At 38.9% G+C, this 25,833-nt stretch overlaps 1 protein-coding gene across 1 annotated transcript in view; it reads right to left on the reverse strand.

The window, feature by feature from the left end:
* NOX4 (NADPH oxidase 4) overlaps positions 1-25,833 on the reverse strand; it is a gene marked incomplete at its 5' end in the record, with an annotated part of 107,653 nt that overhangs the window by 65,122 nt on the left and 16,698 nt on the right. Inside the window, 5 exons of the mRNA XM_082337839.1 lie at positions 12,619-12,681; positions 12,830-12,994; positions 15,063-15,291; positions 19,700-19,780; positions 24,319-24,391. Coding sequence (XP_082193965.1) covers positions 12,619-12,681; positions 12,830-12,994; positions 15,063-15,291; positions 19,700-19,780; positions 24,319-24,391 — 611 coding nt within the window. The remainder of the gene's footprint in view (positions 1-12,618; positions 12,682-12,829; positions 12,995-15,062; positions 15,292-19,699; positions 19,781-24,318; positions 24,392-25,833) is intronic.

Here is a 25,833-nt window from a genome sequence, read left to right on the forward strand (position 1 = left end):
GTTCTTTCCACATTTTGAAGAGTTAAATGAACCCCATTTGCCGCACTCATTTGATTAAAATCCTATGGTACACAAATTAACTGTGGCAGACAGTGTAATTATGTGAAGCTATGTTAATCTTATTCTAACCTCAAGCAATCTACACCTTTAAAAAGTTAAAGATTTTACAGGTAGGAACGTCTATGCTAATCAGGTTATCTGCTAGCATTTGGCCATCCTCCAAAAAACAATTGAAAACCAAAGGAATTCTGTTAAATTTAATAGAGCTGTGCAGATTACACCCCCGGAAAAACCAAACTATGTTCTTAGCATTGGAAAGTTGGTAGATTTCCTCAGAGCTGTTAATCACATGTGAGCAAGTTTACAATGCCTATTTTTATTTTATTTTTTCTATGTATTTTCACATTCAAAGCAGTGTGAGTAGTATTTTCTCTGTAGATAAAACTTATGGAATACAGATTATTCTCTATGTTGATGAAAAAACACCTTTCCATACATATTTTTCCTTTTTTTTCAAGCTAACTTGAAATACAAATGCAAATTATCACATAGAGTATCTGCAACAATCCCTGGAGAACTTTATGCTTATAAACCACCAAATTAATTACACTCACCAGTAGCTGTAGCTCCACTATTTATCTCTATGCTGAGATAAAATATAGATAATTTTTAATAATCTTAACAATTTAATTAATTAATGCTTAATGCACTACTAGATTAATACATAATTGAAATGTATTTTATTTATCAGTTTTACATCATGAACACGACTCTCAGTTGTCCCCTATGCCTTGCTTTCATATGAACACAAAGTGAGTGAACTAATTACTGTTAGATCATAGTAGTAATACTTTACACCCACTTCATGCTGGTATAAAAATCTACTGGAAGTGATAAGCAGTGGAGAAATCTGTGCATATGGGAGCACAACATATAGCAAATGAAAACTATGTTATCAGCATCTGTTGTTTCCAGCTTAGAATACCCTGAATATTTAACATCACTGTTATCTACTCCCAGCCAAGAATCCTGCCCAGAACAAGAAACAGGACAAACCTTATTGAAATTAATTTAATGGTATTAAATACTGTTGAAATATTGTAGAACACTCTTTTTAGACCTTGGGGTGCAGGGAGTTGGGGTGAGTCAAAAGCAAACTAGCAAGAAAATAGAAAGTTAATTCCTGAAAGTTTCCAGTTCTTCTGTACATCTCTACCATAAGAATTGTGGAGACTCTTTAGAGAGATGTTAGGTTTTGATGACAGCGCTTCACAGAAGCGCTGATGCATACACCAGGATAACACTGCAGAATATCTATTGTCAGAAAAAAAGAGATGAAAGGGATGCCCAAGTTATGTACCCCCATGTGGCTCTGCAAATAAAGGTCCTTACAAGTTCCTGTGGAGATACTGCTCTCAAGCTGATGCACCACGGTGAACACCAACTTCTGTGTTTGGTGCTGTAGTAGGTGGCCTGAATAGTCCCCAAAGTCACAAAGATCTGTGCCACAGCTGGAAGAACAAAGTGAAACCTCATCTTTGTCTGATTTTGGGAACTAAAAAGCTCATTGCGGAGTTTGTTTAAATAAAGGGAAACTCCTTCAAAGGCAGCTTTCGCTCCAGGGAAAAAGCCATGATATGATCCTAATATGGATGTGCAGATATCCTGGCAGGGACTGCAAACACTGCTGAACCCCTGATCTGTTTCCATGCCTCTGCCTGCCTGCCAGGGTGAACCAGCTGCGCCGCAAACCCCGTTTCATCGGCCCATCCTTGCTCCAGACTCAGACGAACCCTTACACAGATCAAGAAAAACACATTAAAGACTTAGCATGTTTTGGAAAGAGGCAGAATTGGGGGGGTGGGGGGGGAAGAACTAAACACAACCAACTTATTTTCCCTCCCATGGGGGCGGGGGGGGCAGGTAGAGAAAAAAAAAGGTTTTCAACTGACAAGAAAATGTGAACCTTGGAAGCTCAGTAAGCTGTAGCTTGTCTGGTTTCATACAGAACTGATATAAACATTCCTAAAATGATTCATCCTGACATTAGAAAATGAAGAGGAGTGATGACAAACACAGGCATGCTATATAAAGGTAGCCAAAAAATAGTAGCTAGACTTCAGTCTGACTCATAGGAGGTGAACTCTGTTACACTGGGCTACCCCTGTTTTAACTAATTAATCCCATAAGCAAATTTCAGAGGAAAAAAGTTAATCTGAGGAGTTACTCTTTTAAACACATCTCTGCCTCAAAGGCTAAGAGATTCTTTAAAATGGCTCTGTTTATTTTTCTGTTTTGTGTTACTTTACAGATAAAATTTTGTCTAAAAGCTTTCCCTGTTAGAAACTTGGCCTTACAGCCAAGTATGCTGTATGCTATGCTAATTTATCTGGCAGACATCAGCAGACATTATAACATCTCTGAACGTGGGGAAATCCTAACCATGGGAAGTATCAAGGGTGTCTGGATGATCAAGGCGAGACCACCATGCCTTGAATACTCATTGCTTCAGCCAGAGCCCTCCCATTGCAGAGCTGACACCTTGCAAGCAGCCCAGCTGCAGAAACATATCCCAAACACTTTTCCCTTTTGCTTTCCATTCCCTTATACTCCTTGTTGTACAACCCCAAACACCTGCAGTCTAGCTAGTGGAAAAAACACACCATAACACTGTGGGATGCTCAGGATGCATCACTGGTCAGCTGCAGTGCCAAGAAGGATCATTCTGGTCATCTGGGGTCTAACTTCTTCTGTAACATAAACCACACACCCACTAATTCCTGTGAGTCTGTAGTTCAGCATTTGCTACTTCACTCCCTGCAGTCTCAGTTGTTAAATTACTCTCAGTGTTATAAACAATTTTTTTTTTAGGTCTCAATCTATGAGCATTTGTTCCTTGATTTCACTCTTGCACCACAAGAAAACACAAATCTTTAGTGTCATAGGTGTCTTAGAATTGTAAATAGACCAATAGTTGTAAGTTTAAAATACATACAATGTTGCATAAAATATATATGTTGTTGAATAAATAATATGAAATTACTCTATCTGTTTTCTAGTAAGTCTGTAACAGCCCAGCTGCTACTCTACTACTGCTATGGATGCACTACAAAGATACACTTCTACAGACTAGTCAGTATTTCTTTGCCTCTGCAGCTCAACCAAGGTAAAAAACTTGCTGACTGCCCTTTCACCCCAGCAAACACATTACATTTCATAGAATCATAGAATGCACAAGTTGGAAGGAACCCACAAGGATCATCAAGTTCAACTCTCTATAACATAGTAAAAATGTTTCAATCCTAGCAATATTCAGCCCGTATCATTTATGCATTTCAAGTTGCTAGCTAGTGGAAAAAACAAACCACAACCTTATGGGATGCTCAGGATGCAAGCCTTTGTCCCTGAAGGAGTAAAAGGCAGTAGAGCAATGTTTCTGCCCAAGGTTGCCTCTCCAAGTCCTCCAAGGATACGCAGACACATTGCCAAGCAACACTGCGCCGAGCTGACAAACGCATGAACACGGAAACTGAATGGCGCAAAAGGCTCCTTCTCCATCATCCCTGAGCAGAAACTATGGGCCATCTCCAGACTCGTGGGAACGGGCTCCCAGTGGTGTGAGGCACTCACGGAAAGAACCATCAAAGGATAGATAGGTTTTCTAGTTGGATCACCAACACCTTGAGGAATGCTGTGTCCCTCCAAACTACCCTACCAGCACACACAGTATTTTGCCAGGCTAAAGCGCAGATCCCAGCCAGTCAGCTGGTCTTAATTTTAGGACAACAAGAGGCAGGGTGCTTCATTTCCTCTAATACTTTGTCCACATGTTAACTGTATTCCTGCTTAAAATTTGTGCTTGTTTTTTTTTCATTTTGACATTCTCCTGCACTTCCTAGACCTTTCTTTAACCTGACCTAGCAGCTAACCTAGAAGCAGTACCTCTGATGGGAGAAAACACACTTCTCTGCTAAAGTCAGTAGATGCTTGTTATATATTATAAATTTACTTTCATAATATCAGAAAAAAAACCCCCAACCTGCTCATGAGAGGGATCTGACACCTCCTGTTTAAAGTATCTGCTGAAGTAGCACTCAGAATTTAGTGAACTTGAATGTAACAATTTCTGTGTTCCCTTGATCCAAGAGAGTCATATTTGTAAGTTTAAATGAAAGTGAAGGTTTATTTAGGGTTTTTATACAGACCCCAAAACTATTAAGCCCAAAACCAAACCAAACAAACAAGTCTAAGGAAGTAATAAAGGCATCTGAAATATTAATCTACTCTATTTTTGTTTTACTTGAATTCTTCGTCAAACAGCTGCTAGATTTTCTACTTCTATGAAGAGCAGACAAGCTCTAGGGATTTCTTTAGTTTGCCAGCAAGATACTTCACAGTATCTGCATTTCCCTAAATGCTCTGTAAATCATCTCATAAAGACAAGTTTCATAACCAATTGCACAAGATACTTAACAAATCTTATTAGAATGTCATCATGTTAGATTTTGTTTTTATTGTATTCATCTGTGAGTATGAACTTAGCTCTTGATGTCCTTACATACTTTTTACTCAAGTAAACTTCCAACAACTTTTCAATCTTTTTTATGAAGTATTTCAGAATTTGGCCCTTAGGCTTTTCCTATTGTGGATAGTTTATTTCTCAAGTTTACAGTACAGGACATGTGTTTCTCCCTCATCTCCAGTTTTGCTCCTTGCGCAGTACAAAATTTCTTGCTTAAAAGAAGCTTAGAGCTAAAACTTCACTGCTAGACTGTTAATACCTTCACTGATTTTAAAGGAACTCTGAATTATCCAGGGATAAAGACAACCTTGGCTCTACAGAACACCGGTTTTCTCTTACAAAAGCAAATGTGTTACTTGTGACCTTGTTTATACTCATGTATTATTTGCTGAGACCTTTCTGACAAGGCATCAAGCCCAAAAATGTAAATGTACAGATCAGGGCCGTCATCTTATAATCCCATCATGCCTAAATCCAGATACCAAATGGACTTAAATAGAGGTGTGGAGGTAACAAGGAAAGCTCAATCTACAGAAGATCAAACCAAACCAAAACAAAAACCTTAAAGGTAGAAAATGTATGAATAAGTAATAGCTCTGAGACATTTAGGCACAGTACTATAATTTGTCATGTACATCCAGAAATCTCTTTCAGACAATTCTTCTACCTACTCTGAGATGATTAATGGATTTAAGAGTTTCTCTGCCTGGGATTCAGTAATTATTACTTTATAGAATTTTAATTTGCATACTAATCAGACAAAGTATTCTTCCTTAATAATGTATATTTGGATTTTGTCTGTGGATCTGAGTATATGCATAAGCAAACGCGTCCTCTCCCCGCCTCAAAACTCAGCTTTGACTTATTAAAAAACGCACACATACTGGTCCCCTAACTTACTACATGCCGTAAATGACATAGCAAGGATTTGACCATCCATGTATATGAGCAAACAATTCACGTCCCTCCAGACTTTTTCTTTTCTTACTCATACAGAACGGCATGCGGAAGGAAAGGAAGAAAGACGTCACACTACAAATCCTCCTGATGTGACCTGCTTCAAATGAACCATTTGTGCCAGAAGATGGAGAACCACCAAAAGGGCAGAACTTCTTGGAGCTTTTTATTACCAGACTTTTCCAGCTTCTACTTCAATGGGATTTAAAAGCAGATTCTAGTTTCAAAGAAAGTTTCAAACTACCTGTTGCAGGCAGTTGGCTTCTGCTTACCTGTTACCAGAACTAGGATCTAGACATTGAGTGAAGAGCCAAAACTCTTTGGAGGATCTGAAGAAGCAGCCACTCATGCTAATATAAAGCAGATATTTCATAAAGTCCTGGAGTCTGAAAGCTGGGATCTTTGCTTTGGGTTCTTTGCTTGGGTTTTATTTTTTGCTTTATATGTGCCACTTCCATGCCATCTGCCTCTATTAATTCCATCTCGTGAAGCTACTAATCAATGGTTCTTAAACAAAGAGGCAGAGAAAGCTCAACAAGAGTTTATGCAAGTTACCTGTGTCTGAGTATCAACAAGAGTCTCTTGGGATACACATATGTGTTGAAAAACAAAAGCCACCAAAGGACAACTTCAATGCTAAAACAGTATTAATCTGAAAAGACAACAAACATCAAGCTCAGGATATATACCTCTTGGAATGACAAATGAGGTCCTGGACAGCTTTATAGATATGAGTAAAGTACAAGGACATTTATCCAAAATACTTAAGGTTGCACTGTTCACAGTAGCAGAAGAGGTGGTACTCTTTCTACATAGACAGTCAACTTCTTACAATGTAGATTAACATCTTCACATTAAGCCTTTTCTCTTAATAACAGGTGGCTTTTTAATTGTTTCCAGAAGGGATTCTGGACGCTTAAAGGGGAACTGCAGGGTGGGAGGGGGCAGCCTACCAGTGGTGCTGGGTCAGGAGGAATGATGGAGAAAGGAATGAAATCTCTATGTTAAGTCAGTCAGTGAAGGTTGACCTATACAGACCAGGCAACACTCTTCCTCTGCCTGAAGAGCCTGAGCTTAATGGGCTAAGATTTATTGTTTCAGCACTTCCAACAAAAAGATGTCCTGAATCTCAGAGAAATTCAATATGGATTATTTGCCTGAGTGACTTCAATGAAGAAGGAACTGTGGTTGGGTCACTGAAATCACTAGACAAGAACTACAGAGTGCAGAATTCAGATCCCAGGACCTCCTGAAGCCTCCCTCCTCTCTAGCACCCACAGCATCTGAGAAGGGAGTCCCAGGGACTCTCAAGCACCTTCTCTAGTCAATGCAATAATGTGATTCAGAGGATTTAAGGTTTGGCTCCTATCCTGAACGTCTCTTGGAAGAGTCTCTCGCCCTCATACTACAGAAGTATGGATTAGCCAAAAGCACTCCCCTCTGTCTGTTTTGCACGACAAGAGTGCCAGTCTAGAGCAGGTGTTGTCTCAGCGTTGACATATAATGCATAAAACTCCGATGTCTAATGTCTTTGGTGCTAAAGTAATACTTCAGATAGATATCTTGTTATGGTGAAGTGTCAAAATAACTGAAAAGATAATTTATTATACACATACACAATTGTCAGAAATGAAAGAGCACAATCCCTTGAGACCCAACATATTAGTTGAAAAAAAAATACAAATTACTATTCCAAATAGCAGATCTATGTTGTTGCCATAAAACAAAACTTAAAGAAGCCTCTCCATCAGCAGTTCAACTTCAGCAAAGAGGATACTGCAAACTGACTCATTCGATCACCACAGCACCTGCTACGTTTTCCTCCACAGCCACCACTGTAAAAGGCAGCAGTAAAGAAGCTTTGATGAAAGATTCAGTTCTCCACTGCATGTACCATCGGGACTAACTTTCTTTTCTCCTCAGAGGTGGTACTTCTAGGTTAGAGATGGTACCCACTGAAAGAACAGCTTTGAACAATTTGCACTGTTCCTTGCATGCACCAGAAGGAAGAATTTCAAACCTTAAACTATTCAGCCAGCAGTTTAGGTGAGCTCTGAATTCACACAATGGCAGAACAGTATTCCCTATCTTTGTGCAACGTAGATTCCAGTTCTAAGGGGAAACAGGAGCATGACAGCAGCTAGTGACAAGCAAAACTGTTACAAATTTGAGATAACATATTATTTGATCCTGCATTTGTCGATGTTTGTTGCAGAGCAGAAGTCTTCACCAAACCTCAGATCTGAGCCATCTCCAAATTTAGAAGAATTCATCTATTGGTCTTGTCCTTATTTCAAGGTCTGTCACAATCTAAGTTCCATATGAAGTGATGTAATTGTTTTCTACCTTCTTTTGCCACAAGGAAATCAACCCTACTAAAACAACACGGTTACCAAGCTTTATGAGGTGCTGGGAGTAGACACCAGTCTTTTGGTAGCCAAGCTGTCTAAACTGCAGCTTGTGAGAGTTTGTGGCTTGCATTGACTCTGTAGTAGATTCAGCAGAGACCACATGAAAGGACCCAGCACATCTTCTGAAGCATTTAACATCTGCAAAACATAATGCTATTTCCATGAGGCTTACTGCCAATCACTTCATGCCAATGCAAGAAATTCCAAAAACATAGCAGAAAAGGTGACTTCTCTTGTAAAGACACTAATATATATTCTGACCAGGAACCTACTTCTGAAGTCATTCATTAGCAAAAAAAGGAAGCGCGCAGCCATAAATGGTCAGTATTATGGTTTCATGCTGCTGCAAATAATCAGTAGTGTGGTTAAGTGTCTGGAAAGAGAGGGAACTCAATACTAAGTAGAAAATGTAAGATGGAGATGGAAAGAAAGCCAATGCTACGATAAATTGCAAGCCTGAGTCTCTTCTTGTTCATACAAATTAAAACAAAGAGCAAACATAATGAAGTCAGGAAACAAACACTTTCCAAGATATATAAAAAAAAAAAAAGATGGAAGAATCTCCATAAACTAATTTTTTTCCTTAGTTTTGATAAGAGGTGGGGCTTTGTATACTAAAGAAAGTGGAAGCAATGTTTTGGATATATGAACTGTAATGAAGGACCATCCTCACTACTAGAAATCAGTACTATTGCTAACGCTTGTTTTCTTTCCCAAGGGCTTTAAAGATCGCTATAGACAATGACATTTAAACTGTATTCCACAGCAGATGAGTTCCATACTTTTTTCCACAGAAGTGTAAAGAAATGTCAGTCTTGGGAAGCAGAGCACTAAAGAGATGATTTCTGATGTTTCTTTGGATGGCCTGATCTCCAGATCATATTGTGCACTTGGTCTGAAAGGCAAATCTCCTTAAAAAGAGTTTATCAAGTGGAAACACACAAAAATCATTTGTCCCTTTACAAACCCTAAGTAAAATATTTATTTGCAGAAAATATTTTTCCCCACTACAGATCAAAATATCTTGGAGCTGAGTGTATTCTGCTCAGATTCAATTGTAAGATGCAATAATATCCAATAATAACAATAGTCAAGGAGACACACTCGTGAATAAAAAACAGTGGAAACACACTTCAAAAATGGAGTTTAAAAATGCCAGCTTCCACATCGATCATGAGAGAAAATTGGGATCTCTGAGTGCCTGAACCGGCTCTAGGTGGCCCTGCTTGAGCAGGGGGGTTGGACAGGATGATCTCCGGAGGTCCCTTTCCATCTCAACCATTCTGTGATTCTGCGACACGAAGGCTTTGACAGCAGAGCCCAGTCACAGGTTAGCAAAGAAGCCAGACCAGCAGCTCTGAGTTCAGAGCAACATGGATTTTGCTTCTCCAAATTCCTGGGTGCATTTTGCACTAATGACTTCTGCTCATTCCTTCCATCACCAAGGGGAAGAACGCTTTCAATTGACAAAAAGGAAAAGAAAATAAACGCCACTGTACACATTTCTGAACAATGCTTACCTCTTTATGCTCACTTGGTTACAATTCAGAGCTCTGACTCCCTCTGACTCCGAGTGAAACATGTGGGAGCTTTGCCAGAGTGCAATGGGAGTGGGTTCAGGCCCTTTACACAGCCCCCCAGTGTTTTCCTCCACCCCAGCGTTATGTAAGAAGCTGAGCTAAACTGTAAATATTACACAACCTTGAAAAGGGAAGGGACTAGTAAAATATCCGCGTGACTCCTTCACGCTGACTCACCCCTTCCTTTCCGCTTTTGCTTACAGTCCTCACTTAGAGCATAAAGATATGCCTGAACTGGTCATTTCTTGTCTTTTAAGCGTACTCCAGGCCCAGTGAGACGTTTCATCAGCTTAGACAGGACATCACACAGAGCCTAAGCAGGACAGCAGCGCCAGCAAGAAGGCTGCAGCCTCCCCCCGGCTCTGCTGCAGTCATCGCTGCACTGTCCTCCCAGCATCCGAAGCCCCACGCGCCCCTCATCCTGCTCTCGCTGTGGCTCTGAGCCCCACACTCCTACACCAGCCTACAAAAATAACCCAGGGATTATCAATATCCAACAAAAGAAGCAGCAGTAGTGTTCCAGCTTGCTTGGTAACTACAACTAGGTCAGATGGGAGCAGAAAAAATACTGTGTTAAGCTACTGCCTACACACTCTATAAGCAGAGTCTGATGTCTGGCATCATATTAAACAACAACAACAAAAAAGCTTTCTAAGCAGGACAGCAGCCCAAGGCATATTCTATGACCTAGAAAGAGATGTGGAAATGACTGTCCCCTGCTTAGGCTGGGAAAAAAGACTGTCATAAACCTAGACATTTCAAATCCTCATTATGCTGTAAAACACACATTTACCCAATAACAAGCACTTCTCCAGCATAGTTGACATTGTACCGAAATATGTTTGTGGCAATAAAAATGAAGCTCAGTAACTCAATGGTAACTTCATATCTTGTAATAGTTAAAACATGTATGCAATCTTGAAGGATATGCTATTATGCTGAAGGATATCAGTGTCCTTTAAAGTGTAAAGCATTGAGCACGAACAGAAATTGCCCCGTCTAGTATTACATACTTAAAATATAATGCATTGTGCATGAGTGGAAACTGCTAGTTCTAATGTTACATATTTTATATGTGGCTGTAAAAATTACACAAACTGTAATTTATCAACCAGATTTCTATATCTGAAATATACTGCACATTATCTGAATATAAATAAGTTATTTATATTCACTAAGAAAACTCAGACTCATAAGAGATCTGTTTTCCACAGCTCCTAGATCTAGAAGTTTTTGTGCAAAAATCATTTTTCATAACGTATTATTACAGTATGCCATTTTAAATATTGGATGAAATCCTCAACTCATGCAAAGAATCTGACTTCAATAAAACATCCTATTCAACTTCATTCTATGATCTAACCCAGTAGGTCCATGTCAGCAGTCTCTCTTCTGATAAAAACTCTCAACATAACAAATAAAAAGTTTTGCCAGAGAAAAGACTAGTGAACCAGGCCTAGTATCCTTTGATGACATTATTTCTGGAAATAGGAATCACACGATCCATTGTTTTAGCAGTGCCCTAATACAAGAACAGTAAATCTTTATAACAGTCCCATAGTTTCCAAACTGTGCTATTACTACTAATGATCAAATTATTACCACTATTTTAATTTCCACTGAGATGGACAGTCAGAAATCAAGAACATGATGTTTTGTGATTAATGTTTAAATAAGATATGTCCACTGGTATAGAACAGGTGCAACTTTATTGAATATAGCTATGCTAGGGCCAAACGAGTGTAAAGAGCAATCTTTAGAGTTCTTTAAATTTATTTTCTGATCACTAAACTAATAATAAAGAAAAATAAATATGGATTAAATCATTCTGCACAAAAAACCAGCTACGATTCCATCAGTACTGCAATGCACATCATTTTTCAGCATGGCATATCTAGTTATCTTCATGCACTATACAGAGGAAAGCCTTAAAAATTGCCTACTGGAGTTAACACCAGATAAATAACACATGCCTCTGCTTTCTATCGGTTAAATGAATAGCCAGGAAAACTTTGCAAAAATCAGGCTGTGCAAGTAGTAGCAAGTAGCTTCATCAAGCTATATAGAGGCAGCTTCCTTTAAGAGAGATTCACTCCCAGATTTACAGCACAAAATTTATTTTGGATGGAATTTAGTGTAGGCTCCCTTGTGACAGCACCTGCCTGCCGGCTCGGCATATAGATAATAAATTAAAAAAAAAAAAAAAATAAAACACAATACCCCATAAAACCAAAGAGCTGGGAGTAGGAGGTTGGATAGGACCTGGTTGTGCCCTCTGAGTCTCATGTAACATTAAAACATCTCAGCTGTTCCACAGCACTAACTACAATTCAGTGGGGATAAAGTATCAGTTATCAGTCCAAAGAAAAGAATCAAATGTGAATATTTATCTCCATGGCCTTCTTGAAGAAGACTATCAGTTTCAGGCAATCCTAAATTATTCCCTTTGGAAAGAAAAGACTGCCACTAATATTCAACCATCTCCCAGCATCTATCAGGCCTCTGCACTGCTCATTCCCGGAGAACTTCAGATATGTTTATATACAATTTCACTTTATTCCAGTCTGTCTCCAGGGGTCCAGTTCCCATTTTAGATCAATTGAGCTGAGTAAGTAATAATCCCAATGTTTTACAACTTCACTGGTATATCACTTTAAGTCATCGATATATCTCTTAATATCAAAATAAATCAGAAGACTATTTTAGAAAGTTCTGTTTTAAACTTGACGTTTTTTCTAACTTTGGAAAAGGCAGTTGCAGGAATAGCTTTCCATTGAATAGGAAAGATGACAGAAAATTTATTACAATTTGTGCTCATTCTGCATTAAGGTCTACAAAAACTGCTGAAACCTCTTTTATGAAACAATGATCAAAATGACATGGATTTTACTAATTTATATATTATTGTTTTTCACTTATGGAAGACTTTGAAAAAAGCTCCCATTATCATTTTCTCAGCAGTGGAGAAAATTAAATATGTATTGAGTACTGTCATACATAATAATAATCCTATTTCATATTCATTGGTACCCTCATAAATGAAACATATGCTCTTCTGGAGGGAATTTTCACCTTGAAGGCAATAAAGACCATTTGCTTACCAAATATAAATAAAAGGGAAAGTACAGAAAAAAATCATATTTCTTACCATGGTAAGGGTGAATGGATGGCTTTCAAGTGCAGACACTCTTGGACAGTGTAGAATAACATACTGAAACAAAATCGGCCAGAGAAAATGAAATGATAGAAAAGATATGTTCAAAACATTCAGCGATGGGTTAGTGCATACAAAGTAAAAGTCATCCCTGTAGACAATGCTACGTGAACAGCAGTGATTTTTGGGGGGCACATTAACTCACCTGACCAGGCCTTGCTTTAAAGTTGTCCTTCATCATCCTTACTTCAAGGACATTGGAGGGATGGCTTATCACTGCAGTTATTGTGACCGGTTTATTGCTGCGGATGTAGCGGTACAGCCTTTCCACACAGTACAAGCACAGAGGTCCAGAAATCCAAAACCAGGTCTAGGGGAGAACAAAAATATGTCATCTCAAGGACTTTTCATTTTATGTTTTCTAGTTTCAAAACTACGTGGGTGCTTGCAGGCCCTCATTTCGCATCTATTGTGGAACAATGTTCTGGTCGCAAGTAACCTCCACACCTCTTTACGTGCAGAAATCCAAGTGCATTATGGAGGCTTCATCAGCCTAACTGGCAGCATCATCCACAAGCACAAACAATTTCAATCATAAAACTCATCAGCAACAAAATGCTAATGACCTCATTTGCAACCATGTTACTCTGGTTTTATGTAGTTAGATTGCAACTGGTTTCAGCAGTGAATGACACAGTACATAACACTGTTTCAAAATCTAACAGACCAGAGTACTATAAAACTGGTTAACCTTTATGGGAAAACACTTTCTGGCTTCCAATATTATTTGACTATTACCTTCTTTTAATCATCTCAGGTAGAAGCAAAAATCTAAGAAAGAGGCAGTTCTCATGCTATAGAATTTATGCTTATTTTAAGCTAGTGTAAAATCATAGACAAGGGAGAGAAATGGGCACTTTTGAATCATGATTCATTTGTCCCTGTGGAAGATATGTATGCAAGACAAATAATGCCCTGGTAATGCCCATTTCTCTGCACTGATTATATGGGGAGCCCTGGGTGACTACCTCAGATGGAGACATTTGCAGCTGCTCAGCTAAATCCCATCCTAAGAGTCAATTACTAACAGCTTATGGCAGAGCTAACTACTAATTCCACATCTGCTCAGTCATTCAAGCCATGGCACTGAAGTGCCGTCAACCCTCATCCATCCTCCCTTCCCAATTTTTGAAGTTACACATCAGCATCTTTTGCGACTAGCAGCGTATTTAATTTCCTCAAGCACCTCTGGCCTTAAAAACTTCAGTATCTCACAAGACCTAAGGCTTTTTTTTTTGTCAGACTTGGTATCACTAAGTGCATAAAACACTTCCAAATCAAAAAAAAATCCTAAAATAATGTTATGAGCTGCCAGGAGAACACTGAATGGCCATTTCTTTCCATGGCTCTTTTTTTCCCCATAAATAGCTCTAAAGCAGACATCTTAAGCCCCGAAGAAGACTGTTCGATGTCCTGTGGGTCATATGGAGCCAGATACACATTCATGTTTGTAATTCAGGAGTATTACCACAACAAAATACAAATCCGAAGAACTTTATTGGAGGACTTCAATGTAGAATTGACTGTTTCTTATTATGATTACATGCTCCATAGTAAAATGGGTTCCCACTGCAGCTAGTAAGGGACTTATGTGTTCTACAGAAAACAATTATAATAATAAGAAACTCCTGTGAGGTCTGTTATGGGACCACCTTGAATGGTGGGCCTTCGACTTGTGAACTCCGTATTCCCAAACTTCCTCAGGCTACTTGCCAATACAGCCCAGCTCATCTTTTCTCAAAAGAAAAGAGAAAATTTGGATGAAGAAAAAGCTGCTGCCACAAAACATAAAGAAACAAAAGGAAAACGGAAAACAGAAAAACAAAGGCTTTTCTATCCCCACTGTCATCATACTCATTTACCCATGCCACACATAAAATAAGCCTGTCTGCAAACAACAGGCTATACAAAGCCAAACCACAACCAACTGCAACCCAGAAATGATTATTAGGACTTGCATCCGCATGGTAAAAAAGAGAACAAATGGAGTTTGATTATTTCAATTAACTACTGCCGTAGAATGCTTACAAAGGGACCTTATGAATATGTTATATAAATGTTTGCTCTGAAGTGCTACGCTGTAATTTAAAGTCACATTTATAGCAAGATCAATACATCTCTTATCATGTCATACAAAAAAGAACGTTACAGCCAATCTCTTGACATTTTTCTACCCTATTCTATGCACCACATTGTAATGCAGTTCAAGGTTTAATACAGATTGTTTTTTCCCCACCAAATCTTTGAATGCCTGAAAAGGTTTTAATAATATTTTCCATTATTAAAACATCTGGTCTGGAAAAGCAATAATTAGTGGTTATGGCTGACTGAAAGACTTGGCATGGCTTGTAATACCTGAAATGTCGGATCATACAGACCTCTGGGAAGTGTGACTGGAACTTGGGTTCCTCGGAACAAATTCTCATAAAGTTATTTTGTACAAAGGGTTCTGGTACTGGTAAGTCCTCTGGGAAAGGCTCAGTAGTATAGTCAGGAAACGTCTCTTCAAAAGCCTTTGGCACCGTCATATTCTCTCGGAGCGTTTTGTTAGGATTAAAGCAACCAGGAGGGTGTTCCTCTAAGTTGGTCTGGTACTTGAGCACTCCCCTACAGGAAAATAAAAACAGCAAAGACACTGAAGTAACAGTCAAACCCAAACAACTTATCTTAATTCGGAGAGGGTTTCAGAAAGCAGTCACATGGCTCATCTTCTGTAAGAATTTTTATTCCGTTTGCTTTCAGGACTTTCAATGAGATCGAAGCTTTGCAACAATAGAGCCCTCTGTCACTAGAGGCAAGGTTTAACTTTTCCAGCTCACTTGGCACTCCCCCACTGAACAGCCTCAAGCTTAATACTGCTTGAAAGGGGGAGATATTGTGGGAGCCTTGAAAAAAAAAAAAAGAAATAATCACATTTCCAGTTCAGTCACACCCAGGCTGTTTTCACTCATCCTCCCTACAGTCAGCAAGCCCCATTTTTTAAGGCAATCTGTAGCAGAAGTAGCCTAAATCATAAACTAAAAATCATAAACTTCAGGAATGTTCCCACTACTTGGTGTTTATCAGGGTTGCACATAATGGTATAATTTGCTCCTTTGAAGACCATCTTGCTAAAGAGATAGAAGGAGAAAAGAAAGTCCTGCATGATAGCCAAGGAACCTTTCTTGCAAATTATTTTCTGGGGTCCATGCTTGTTTTCTAAGCTAAAGTTAAATTTATAGTAAAATGAAGTGAGAACTTTGCAGCTGCAGGTAGAAACTATGAAGAAAGAAGTGGAAACCTGACACACTCTGGGATATCTCAACACATGAATGAATTATTGAAAATGGGGAAGAAGCAATACTAGTAATAAAATTCCTCGAAAGTACTACTGGCCTCCAAATCTGGATTTGATGACAGTAAAACCACAAGGAGGAATATTTAAAAAACCAAAGGGCTAAATGACAGCTGTATAGGATGGTACTGGGTGGGAAACACAGCACGCCGACACAGTGTCTGGTGAGATGTGCCCTCTCAGCACTAGGCCATGTGGTGAAGGCTCGTCTCAAGTATACAACCAAACATAAGGACATATGCTCCCCTCTCCTCTCCCCAATGTAGACAGACAGCAGCAGCAGTGACAGAGTTTAATTCACAAGAAGAGAGAGAAGTAGGTATATGCAATATTCCCAACTTAAATGGGTTCCAACAGGCTACTGGCAATCTTCCCTACTGAAATGCAGTCCTGACAGCTAGTAACAAGCTTCCCACATGGTCCAGTGAATAACGTACAGCTTGGAAGTTAAACCTGCTCGCTGTAAACTCTACGTCCAGCTCTGGAAGAATCACTTGTGAAGTGTCCATGTGCCTACACGCATGCTTCTATCTGTATTTATTGCCCGATCATGCCTATAGCTTGCATCTGGCATCACTGCTGGTCATCGCATATTTGCAAAGTGACAGATACCCCTAGCATCATGCTAGTTCCTTGCTCCATAAATATTATGGTGCCTCATGGATTTAGCTGGAAGTTACAGCATATGCGATATTTTTTCAATCAATCAGCCTTGTGTGCAGGCCTGCCAGCTGCTCTCACAGTTTCTGTGTTCTCAGAGCATCCTAAAAGAGGATTCAAAGTTTTCCTTGAGACATGAATAGCTGAACTGCAAACATGAGCATCCCCTCCAGTGATCTCTAGTTTGTTTAAACTATTACAAACATGCTAACTGAGTGGCAAACTGGGATGACAAAGCTGCCTGTTAGCAGCAGCTGCAATGACTCCCATTTCTGAAGCTGTCAAGGAAAGGCAAGTTGTCTTACATACCCAAGATCAGTTCCCAGAAAGGCTGGGTTCTGCACAACTCTTAAGGAGCCTAAGATATTTATTCAGTGCAATGCTTGAATACATAAAAATCAATATGTGGATGTCAGTAAGTAGGAGACAGACATCCTTAGCAAACAAAAACGGGAGAGAGAAAAAGAGTACATCATATGAAAGCGTCCTACTGGCTAAGCAACACAGCATGCAGTCTATTTGCATGGGCATACATCAACCTCTGCCCCAGTTTTCCACCCCCAAAATAGAGACAACATCTGCTTCTGGCTAGAGCTGGAAAATATGTACCATTATTTCTTGAGATTTTGATGACTATAAGCTACAGGTCAATGGTTCTCAATGTTTTTATAGGGAACTACACTGCTTCCATCTTCTCATCCACCTTCCACTGCTCAACTCAAGGTGAGTTGCTTGAGGGGTCTCCTAAAGGTCAATGTGTGGGTGGAATCTTAAGAATTTTCAGCCTTCAGAAGATAAATCCTTGGATAATTCTAGTGATTCTTATTCTCAGCTCCTATGAACCAGCATAACCCACTTAACTCCACAGTAGTACCAAATTTGGATCAGCCGAGGATCAGGCTCCAAATGTTTTGTATGTTTTATAGCTCCTTATATGGGTACTAGAAACATCAAGCCTCTGTTTTTACATAAACTGGTTTTTGTTGTTGCTATTACTGCCTTAAAATACAGATAAATTAATGTAGATATGCACCAAGCCTTAAGCCACTAAAATATTTGAAAGTCACATTGCAAGAAGTAAAAGAGCAACAAAAGTCTTTAAGGATAATTCCCTGAAAGTAGGGACAGAAGAACAACCCAATAACATATGACAGATGAATCATGTCACTTTATATACTGCTGAGAAGTGCTTGGCTACCCTGAAGAAGAGGATACTATAAGAACATACCTATAATAGTTTGAAACAAAACAAGAATCCGGGAATACTGTGGGAGTACTCAAAAGGAGAGACTCCCGAAACAGGTAAATCCTCACCCGATCTGCCTGCACAGTCCAGCCACAGGAAACGCCTTGCTCTGTAGAGGAACTGGCCATGTGTCTGCAAATCTCCAAGACGTGCCATGTAGGAGTCACTTGGGCACCTAAGCGTGGGTGTCTAAGCTTCCTCTACTCTCAGAAGAGATCTTCTAATCAATATCACCAATGGAGCCCAGAAATCAATCCAGCTCACTTGAATGTAGATTTTTGGATGAGCAGGTTAGCTGAAGCATTCCCAAGGCTCCATTGGCTGTATTTATTAGAACTCGTTAGACTATAATAGGAGACAGACACTTGGAAAACATGTAGAGACCTACATTTAGGCATCTTAAACTTGAACTGACTCCCACTCTCCATGACTCATTCTTCTCCCACTTTTAACTGACACTCAGTTCTTTTAGATTCGCACTGAAAGGCTTTCCAATCCAATATTAAGGAGGCTGTGTACAAGAAGATGCCTGTTTAATGCTTATAGTGTATTCCTGCAGCCTTGGTTTGTGAGCTTCTCCCAAGTAGACTTCTTCCTTCATGAAGTGGCAATATGGTTAGGAAGACAATGGGCAAAGGATAATACAGTGAAGGAGATGAATTAAACTGGACACGAAAAATACTCTGAAGGCAATCACTGAAACAGATTGCCTGGGGAGGTTAGAGGGTCTCAGTCACCAGATGTTTTCAAGAAGCTAGACAAACACTTGTCACAAATAATTTAGCAAAAGTTCATCCTGCCCCAGGATGGGGAGACCAGGTTAGATCCATCTTCCCCAGCTATGAACAAGAGCTATGCCACAGCAAAAAAAAGAAAAACAAAACAAAACAAAAAAACCCACAGAGAACTGGAATTGTGTCCAGGAGTTTCAATTGTTTTGAACTCATTATTTCAATTCACCAGATCTCAAGCTGTGTTTGTTTTGTTCAACAACATATTCCTACTGTGATCTTGCTAGGCCTAATTACCTTTCACTGTTTACTTTAAGCAGTGGTGCTGAGTATTGCACAGACATTCCAGCACCTCGTGTTTCAGTAGATGTTTGATGACATGGAGAAATAAACCTCGTTCAAATACACCTTCCCTTCCCTATACCAATCTCTGCACCTACATCCACAAAGGAAACTTCAGAGATGTTAATGGACCAGATTTTCACACAGCGTAACTGGAGGAAACTGCTTTACCTTGTGGTAAAGCTGGACTTGTTTGTGCCAGATACAGACCTGACCATCAGCTTTGTGGCGCATGAACACTGGTCTGATGTTTGTGAAAACAAGGAGAAAAACTAGTAAATTTTGTATCATAGCAATGAGAAAGAGGTGATTAGGGAGAGGCTGTTCCTTCCCTCTCCTTAAGAGTCAAAATGGAAGGTAGGGAGGAAAGAGAAAGGGATGAACAACTTTGCTTCACATTCGCCTCTCAGCAGCCATGTAAGAGGGGGCAGAAAAGAAACAATAATGTTTTCTTGATTTCCCATTAGAAACTGGTAACATGGACAAGGAATAAACTTGAAAGTGAAGAAGTTTGTGCTAGCTGGCTGTAATAACACACAATTCTCCAAGCTACAGTCTGAACTTTATTTAAACAATAACCTGTTAAAAAACTGAAGAAGTTGGCCCACTGTGCACAAGCGAGCTCAGGAAAGGCAGTAATCAAGGGAACTGCTCTTTCTGGTTGTGCTTCAGGAAAAGGGACAACGTTTTCCATTTACTTACCCAGAAACATGCAGCATCAGCAGCATATAGAAGACAAAGAAAAGGTTGTGTGTATACCAGAAGATGTCATAGTTTGAAACCCTGAAAAGAATAAACCATGGTTCAATGCTGTTTCACTCAGATGGAATCACCGCTAATCAAAAGCAGATCTGTGCACACAGGTCATCATTATACACCACGTAGTCATGTAGAATAGTCAAAGCCCAGTATGTATTCCTACAGGCACACTGTACTTGCAAGCAATTAAGTGTTGAGAACAGGTGACTGGCACAGAAGCATAAATCTGAGAAAGAGAGATGAAGGACACAGAAGTACAGAGCCAGCTGAAGAACTCTTCCTGAATTAGGAGACTTCACTACTTTCATCGGTCCTACTTAGTCCCTATCAGATCCTTATAGCTAGAATAGTTCTTCACTCTCCAGGCTCAAAACTCAACCTCTTTACAGCGAGAGCTTCCTTGTGTTCTCCCTGCCCCAATACAGGGCTGCGGTGTTTAATGTGTCACTACTGGTACAACATACAAACAGGTAGCATAGACAGCAGCAGAAGGGCTGATGGGGAAGGCAGAAGAAATTTGTGAGGGTATGGAGTGGAAAAAGACACAGGAGGAAAGGGAACTAGAGCAAGAAGGCAACAAGAGGACAGGTAGGAGAGTTTTTGGAGCAGAAGGCCACATATGGTAGGGCTCTACAACTGATGTTCTTGGGAGAACCAAGAGGAACATTACCACTGTGAGGATCAGGAGAGGTGAAGGGGAAAGAGGACCTCCTCCTTTCTTCAGTGATTTGTTAGGTAATGTAAAAAGAACCAAGACCAAAGAAAATATGCATCTGGAACTGTTTTCTGTTAAGCCTGTTTGTTTTTTCTTGAGTAAAATAGTCACCAAAACCCAACAACAACCAAATGGTTAAGAAAATACTCTACTTCATAGCACACAAACATACCACTCATACTACACAGCATGGTAGGAGAGTCCATTCCAAAATGAAAAAAACTCCCCCCATTCATAAGCCAAAACAATTATTAAATAAAAAACAACCTTAACTCTGAGAACATAGTTTAAGAAGCTACTCCTCTGACCTATCTAACTTTTTTCAGAATTTTTTCCCCTCCTATGGGCTTTTACATAAACAGCTTACTACCCTTGCTTCAATACATCTGAAATGTACACTGCATTTGTTTCTGTCAGTACAGGACTTATTTGTTTTCTTTCTCAAGACAGAAAAAATAATTTTGATAATCTGAGGGCCACCAAAATAAAACCCAAGCAAGGGCACTTCTAAGGAACCCAGCAACAGCAAGGGGCTCTGAACCGCCCCCCTTCACCCTGCCATCCTTCCCCCATTCAGCACCACACTAACACTTTTTCCTCCTTGAGGCTGCTCAAACCATTTCTAACTACCCACACCCTGTTAGGCATTTCCACGCAGTCACTTTTCAGTACCTGTAATGAGTTGTGGGAGTAAATATCAGTACAATGAAAGGATGATGGTGTGGGGAGTGGAAGCACGATGAGAAGGCACAAAGAGAAAAACATTTACCCCCAGACCCAAAACAGGTCTTGGAGCTCTGGTTTAATTTGGTATCTTGCTACAATACCAAAAGCTGCACACTGAACTAATTTTTATTGGATCTTGAGCACTTTTTTCAGAATGCACCAATTTTTCAAAATTTCAGTGATGGAAAGTCAATCCCAGCTTCTGACGTGTTGTTTTTAACAGCTAATTATTATTACTGATTACTGTGCACTTCTTGTCTGCATATGTCTAAATGTCAGCTTCCAGCCAGTTGCACGTTTCATTCTTCTTTCAGCATTCCTGCAGATACCTCTACTATAAAATCCTGGCTCCTCACACGTATCAAGTTCCCCTAAATGTAATCAAGTCCTCTCAACTTCACCTCCTTAAACTAAAGGGATAGAGATCCTTGAATCTCTTACCATGAAGCATATTTTTCAACATTTTAATAATTACATATTTCTTACTTGTATCCTTCTTAGATTGTGTGTCCTACAGATACATACAGTATTCTAATACACTCAATAATCTTCCTATTGCTACATATATATTTTTATAGCTCTTCAGAACATTTACTACTTTCTTTACCTTCTTCTTAGGGCTTAAAATAGACATTATTCACAGAACAAATGCATTTCTTAGGAATTCAAAGTCCTGAAAATCTGAGATCAAGTTGAATATTTATTTTTGGTTAACCTACTTTAGAATTTTGCAGGTGAAGACCCGCAAGAGTTAACCTACTGAGAAATGTAAGGGGAGATTGCTATGCTTTAAAGGGACACAGTAAGCAGCACAGTTTTGCAAATACATTTTTAACCCTGTTACAGCTAGTTTTGAAAAGGAAGATATATGTGGTAAGTTTAGAAGATGAAATTGAAGACTGGACTATTTCTTTATAAAAAGAGATGGCATTGGAGCAGCTTATATTTCAATGTTCTTTTAAATATACAATTTCCAAAGTCACTAGTAATTGTGGTCAATGGAAATACCCTTGAACAACATTAATTTGAAAGTTAGCAGAAATGTCATAGGATTTATGACATTTATTCATAGGATTTATTGTATTTTCTAATAACGTCATAACCTTCCAACAAACAACTACTGAACAAAAAACGTTGGTCTAAATCTCAGGTATGACATGGCAAAAATTTAGAAAATTTTTCAAACAATACTCACTTTCTCCCTTTAAAGCATTAGCAGCTAACTCAATCCTCCTAATACTTATTCACACAGTTTACTGAACAAGTAAAGGCATGAAAATAGCAGGATAATCATGCATAGAAAAATTTCAGGAAGAACATATGAAGGAAGAAATGATTAAGCAGGTCAGTGTGCAAGAGCCGATTAGGGCTGAAATCCAAGAGACTATAATAGTCTTTGAAATTCTTTTTAAAAAGCCCAGGTTTTGATAGGCAGTGAACATTTACAATTAATTTTCCTAAGACTATAGCATGAGCTTTGCCATCATAAGGCACGTGAGAATCCACAGGGAAAGAGATTGAAAAGAGACAGAAAGATGGAAGCTTGTTTCCTTAGGAAAACACACTACAAAGACAAGCTGGAGCCATATGCCTGAGGGAGAAGCCAGGATAAAATTTCTGAATAAGAATTATTGCTAGAGTAACAGAAGATGCAGATGATCTCTTAAGGGCTTTGATTCTGCTGGCTAGATGGCAGAAAGACAGGAAAACACTTGCACTTAGAGTGACGGGAGAAGGAAATAGCAAGCATGTAACTTCGAAAGATGGAAGCCTTTGTTGCATGAACCCCCAAATTATTATTTCCAAGAATATGTTTGCAGCTACATATATTTTCCTAAGTTTCTTGATCATTAATAAATGCTGTTCTTTTTTTCTAATTTATCATGGCCTTGGAGAAAACAGGACTTTGTTCTGGCTCACTGCTGCAGAGTGAAGTATTTGTTTTATTTTTCCATCTTCCCCAAACTGGCTTTCTTTTGCAAGTAGGGCCATCTGTGTGGACTATGTAACGTGCAGCCATATCTGACATCTTGTGCAGCAGTCTTATCCTACACTTCTGTAGCCTGCAGTTCCTCACAAAGGTCTCTGCTCTCAATCCTGGAAGTATCTTTGTCTACAAAAAGTGCTCAAGTATTTGCCGAACTACTTTCTTGAATCAGCACCTGATAACATTGCTACTCAGGAAGGACAGATTAGTTCAACAAAGTTCAAAACCACATATCTAGCTCACCTCAGTGGAGTGCCATTAAAGTTTGAAGATATGGAATTAAAATATCCTTCAGTGTTTGCTGAATTGAGATGATGTATTTACATAATCAGTCTTTGAATTCACCAGAGACTGCTATAAAAATCAAGGCTTTTTTAATATTCTTCAGTTGCAGAATCTAAGCCTTAAAAAGGCTTCAACGTTGGGCTAGATCCTCCAAGGCACCAATCACTCAAATGTACTATAATATGTGTTCAATAATGCTGGTGCAGAATGTGAACCCATTGGAGGACCAAACCTTTAGAAGTCCCAGCAGCTACTCTGAGCCAATACTGCACTGCTGTTTCAAAATTATAATCAACATTAAAAAGAATATATCTGACAACCAGAAGCAGAGCTTTAAAAAAGCATCATTCTACTTAAGTAGCACAATTCCGTTTCAGTTTGCTTTGTTGCTGTTTTTTTTGTTGCTGTTTTTTTACAGTTTGTTGTTACAATTAATTTGTGAAAATAATTGAGATAAAGATATCATCTTATTTTACTTCCAGTGGACTTAATTTATGCATTGGACAGAACTTTCCATATACTTAGTTTACTGCCTCCCTATATGAACAGGAAAAAAGAACTATTTGAATTTTTAAAGGTCTAGATTTCAAACTGAGCACATTCCTCAAACAATATTTTTCTCTGAAGGCAATTTAATCAGGTTTTGTAATCTTTTCAATACAAAATTTACTGTGCTAATTTACCTGCAAGCTCGTAAAAAAAAAAATAGGGGAAGAAAAGTGGTATTTTTAACACTCATTTAAATACTTCTTGCCTTGTATTGCATTTAGTCTTCATTCCCTCTAATCAGTATGAGAATATGATTACTCAGATGGCATTTTTCAGCATAATGATCAGATTACGTCTTACCTGATGGCATAGGTAGAAGCCGTGCACATTAGGAATAATACTAACACCATAATGACTCCAGTCAGACCTGGAACTAAAACAGACATAACTTACATTTGAACTGTGAAGAGGTATACTTGTCTCCTATGACCTTTTAAGAAAGTAGAAGTTATTAGACATACAAAGCATGATTCAATCACACTCTTGCATGTATTCACCTCTTGAAGACAATTCATGTATCAAACCAGATAGGCAAGAAGAGCTGTTGTGTTATTTCCCACCTTCCCACACAAAACTGCCCTCTTCCTTGCATTTCACCATGCATCACTAATTTCCCATTAGTCTTTGCTCCTGTAATAATTTGCTCATGACATTTGCCTCTAAGCAGGTAACCAAGAACAAATCCTGTCTGTTTGTTTATTTGTAAGACTGGCTGTACAAGTTTCTATATCTTTTTTATTCCAAACCCTAAACTCTGTTGAACACGACAATTAAAAACCTGGTCAGGGACAGAATTTCAAGCAAATCAATTTCTATGCAAGCTGTCACTACAATTGTTTGCCAACCCATTTCATCCTGGAATGAGCCTGAAATTACTCTCCGTGGCATTGTATCATGCTTGAAATTGTTGCCCGTAGAGCAAGGTCTGTGAGAGTGATCTACAGCCAGCATTTGAGAAGGAAAGGTTAAAAACATTAAGGATTGGACTCATCTGCTCAAATGCAGACTCGTATCGGAACTAGTCTATCCTTGGCTCTTTTTTAAGTCAAAGGAGAGAAACAAGTATTTCTACAGCATGATTCATCTCATCCTAAAGTAGAATCTTGCCCATAAAGTACAGTAAACCATCAGCCTAAAGATAGATTAGAAAAATCCCAACCAAAGTTACCACTTTTTCTGAGCACCTTATCTTCAAAATTGCCATCCCAGGAATTAAGAATCTGAATTAAGAACCTAAGATCCATGAAGCATTACATCAAAACCTTTTGCTTCTCAAAGAATGATAGTTTTTAAGCATAGTCTCTGGTCACCCTAAAAGCCACGTGTTTAGGTTCAAAGTCAGTTGGGCCAATCACCGAGCACAAAGCTAAATAAGTGCTGTTTTACTGTCAGAATATAAGTGTCTCAACGAGCTTTCACGGATGTAAATGGCAAAACCACAGATTTTAATGGTCCAGGATCTTTTACAGGATCACATCCTAATGATAAGAACAAGCTAATTTTTTAAATAATTGATTGTGATTTTAGACTTTTTAGCAATAAAGAGACAATTTCAAATCTTATCTTTTTATAAACTTCTCAATATCTACTTGTTGAAAAGTCTGATACCCCAAATCTGATACATTCCAAATCACTCCTCAGTTTTACAAACTGGAGGAAAAATCCTGGTCCTACAATCAATGGAAGTTTTGTCATGGACTGCATAAGAAACATAAATTCACCCCTTCATGGAAAGGTTACAATTAAAAGCAGTTGCAATAAAAAATGTGCCTTCTTTCCGTTGCCTACTTCTTCATTTCTTCTTTCTTAATCTAA

Source organism: Platalea leucorodia (genome assembly GCF_965183815.1).
Source record: "Platalea leucorodia genome assembly, chromosome: 2".
NCBI lineage: Eukaryota > Metazoa > Chordata > Aves > Pelecaniformes > Threskiornithidae > Platalea > Platalea leucorodia.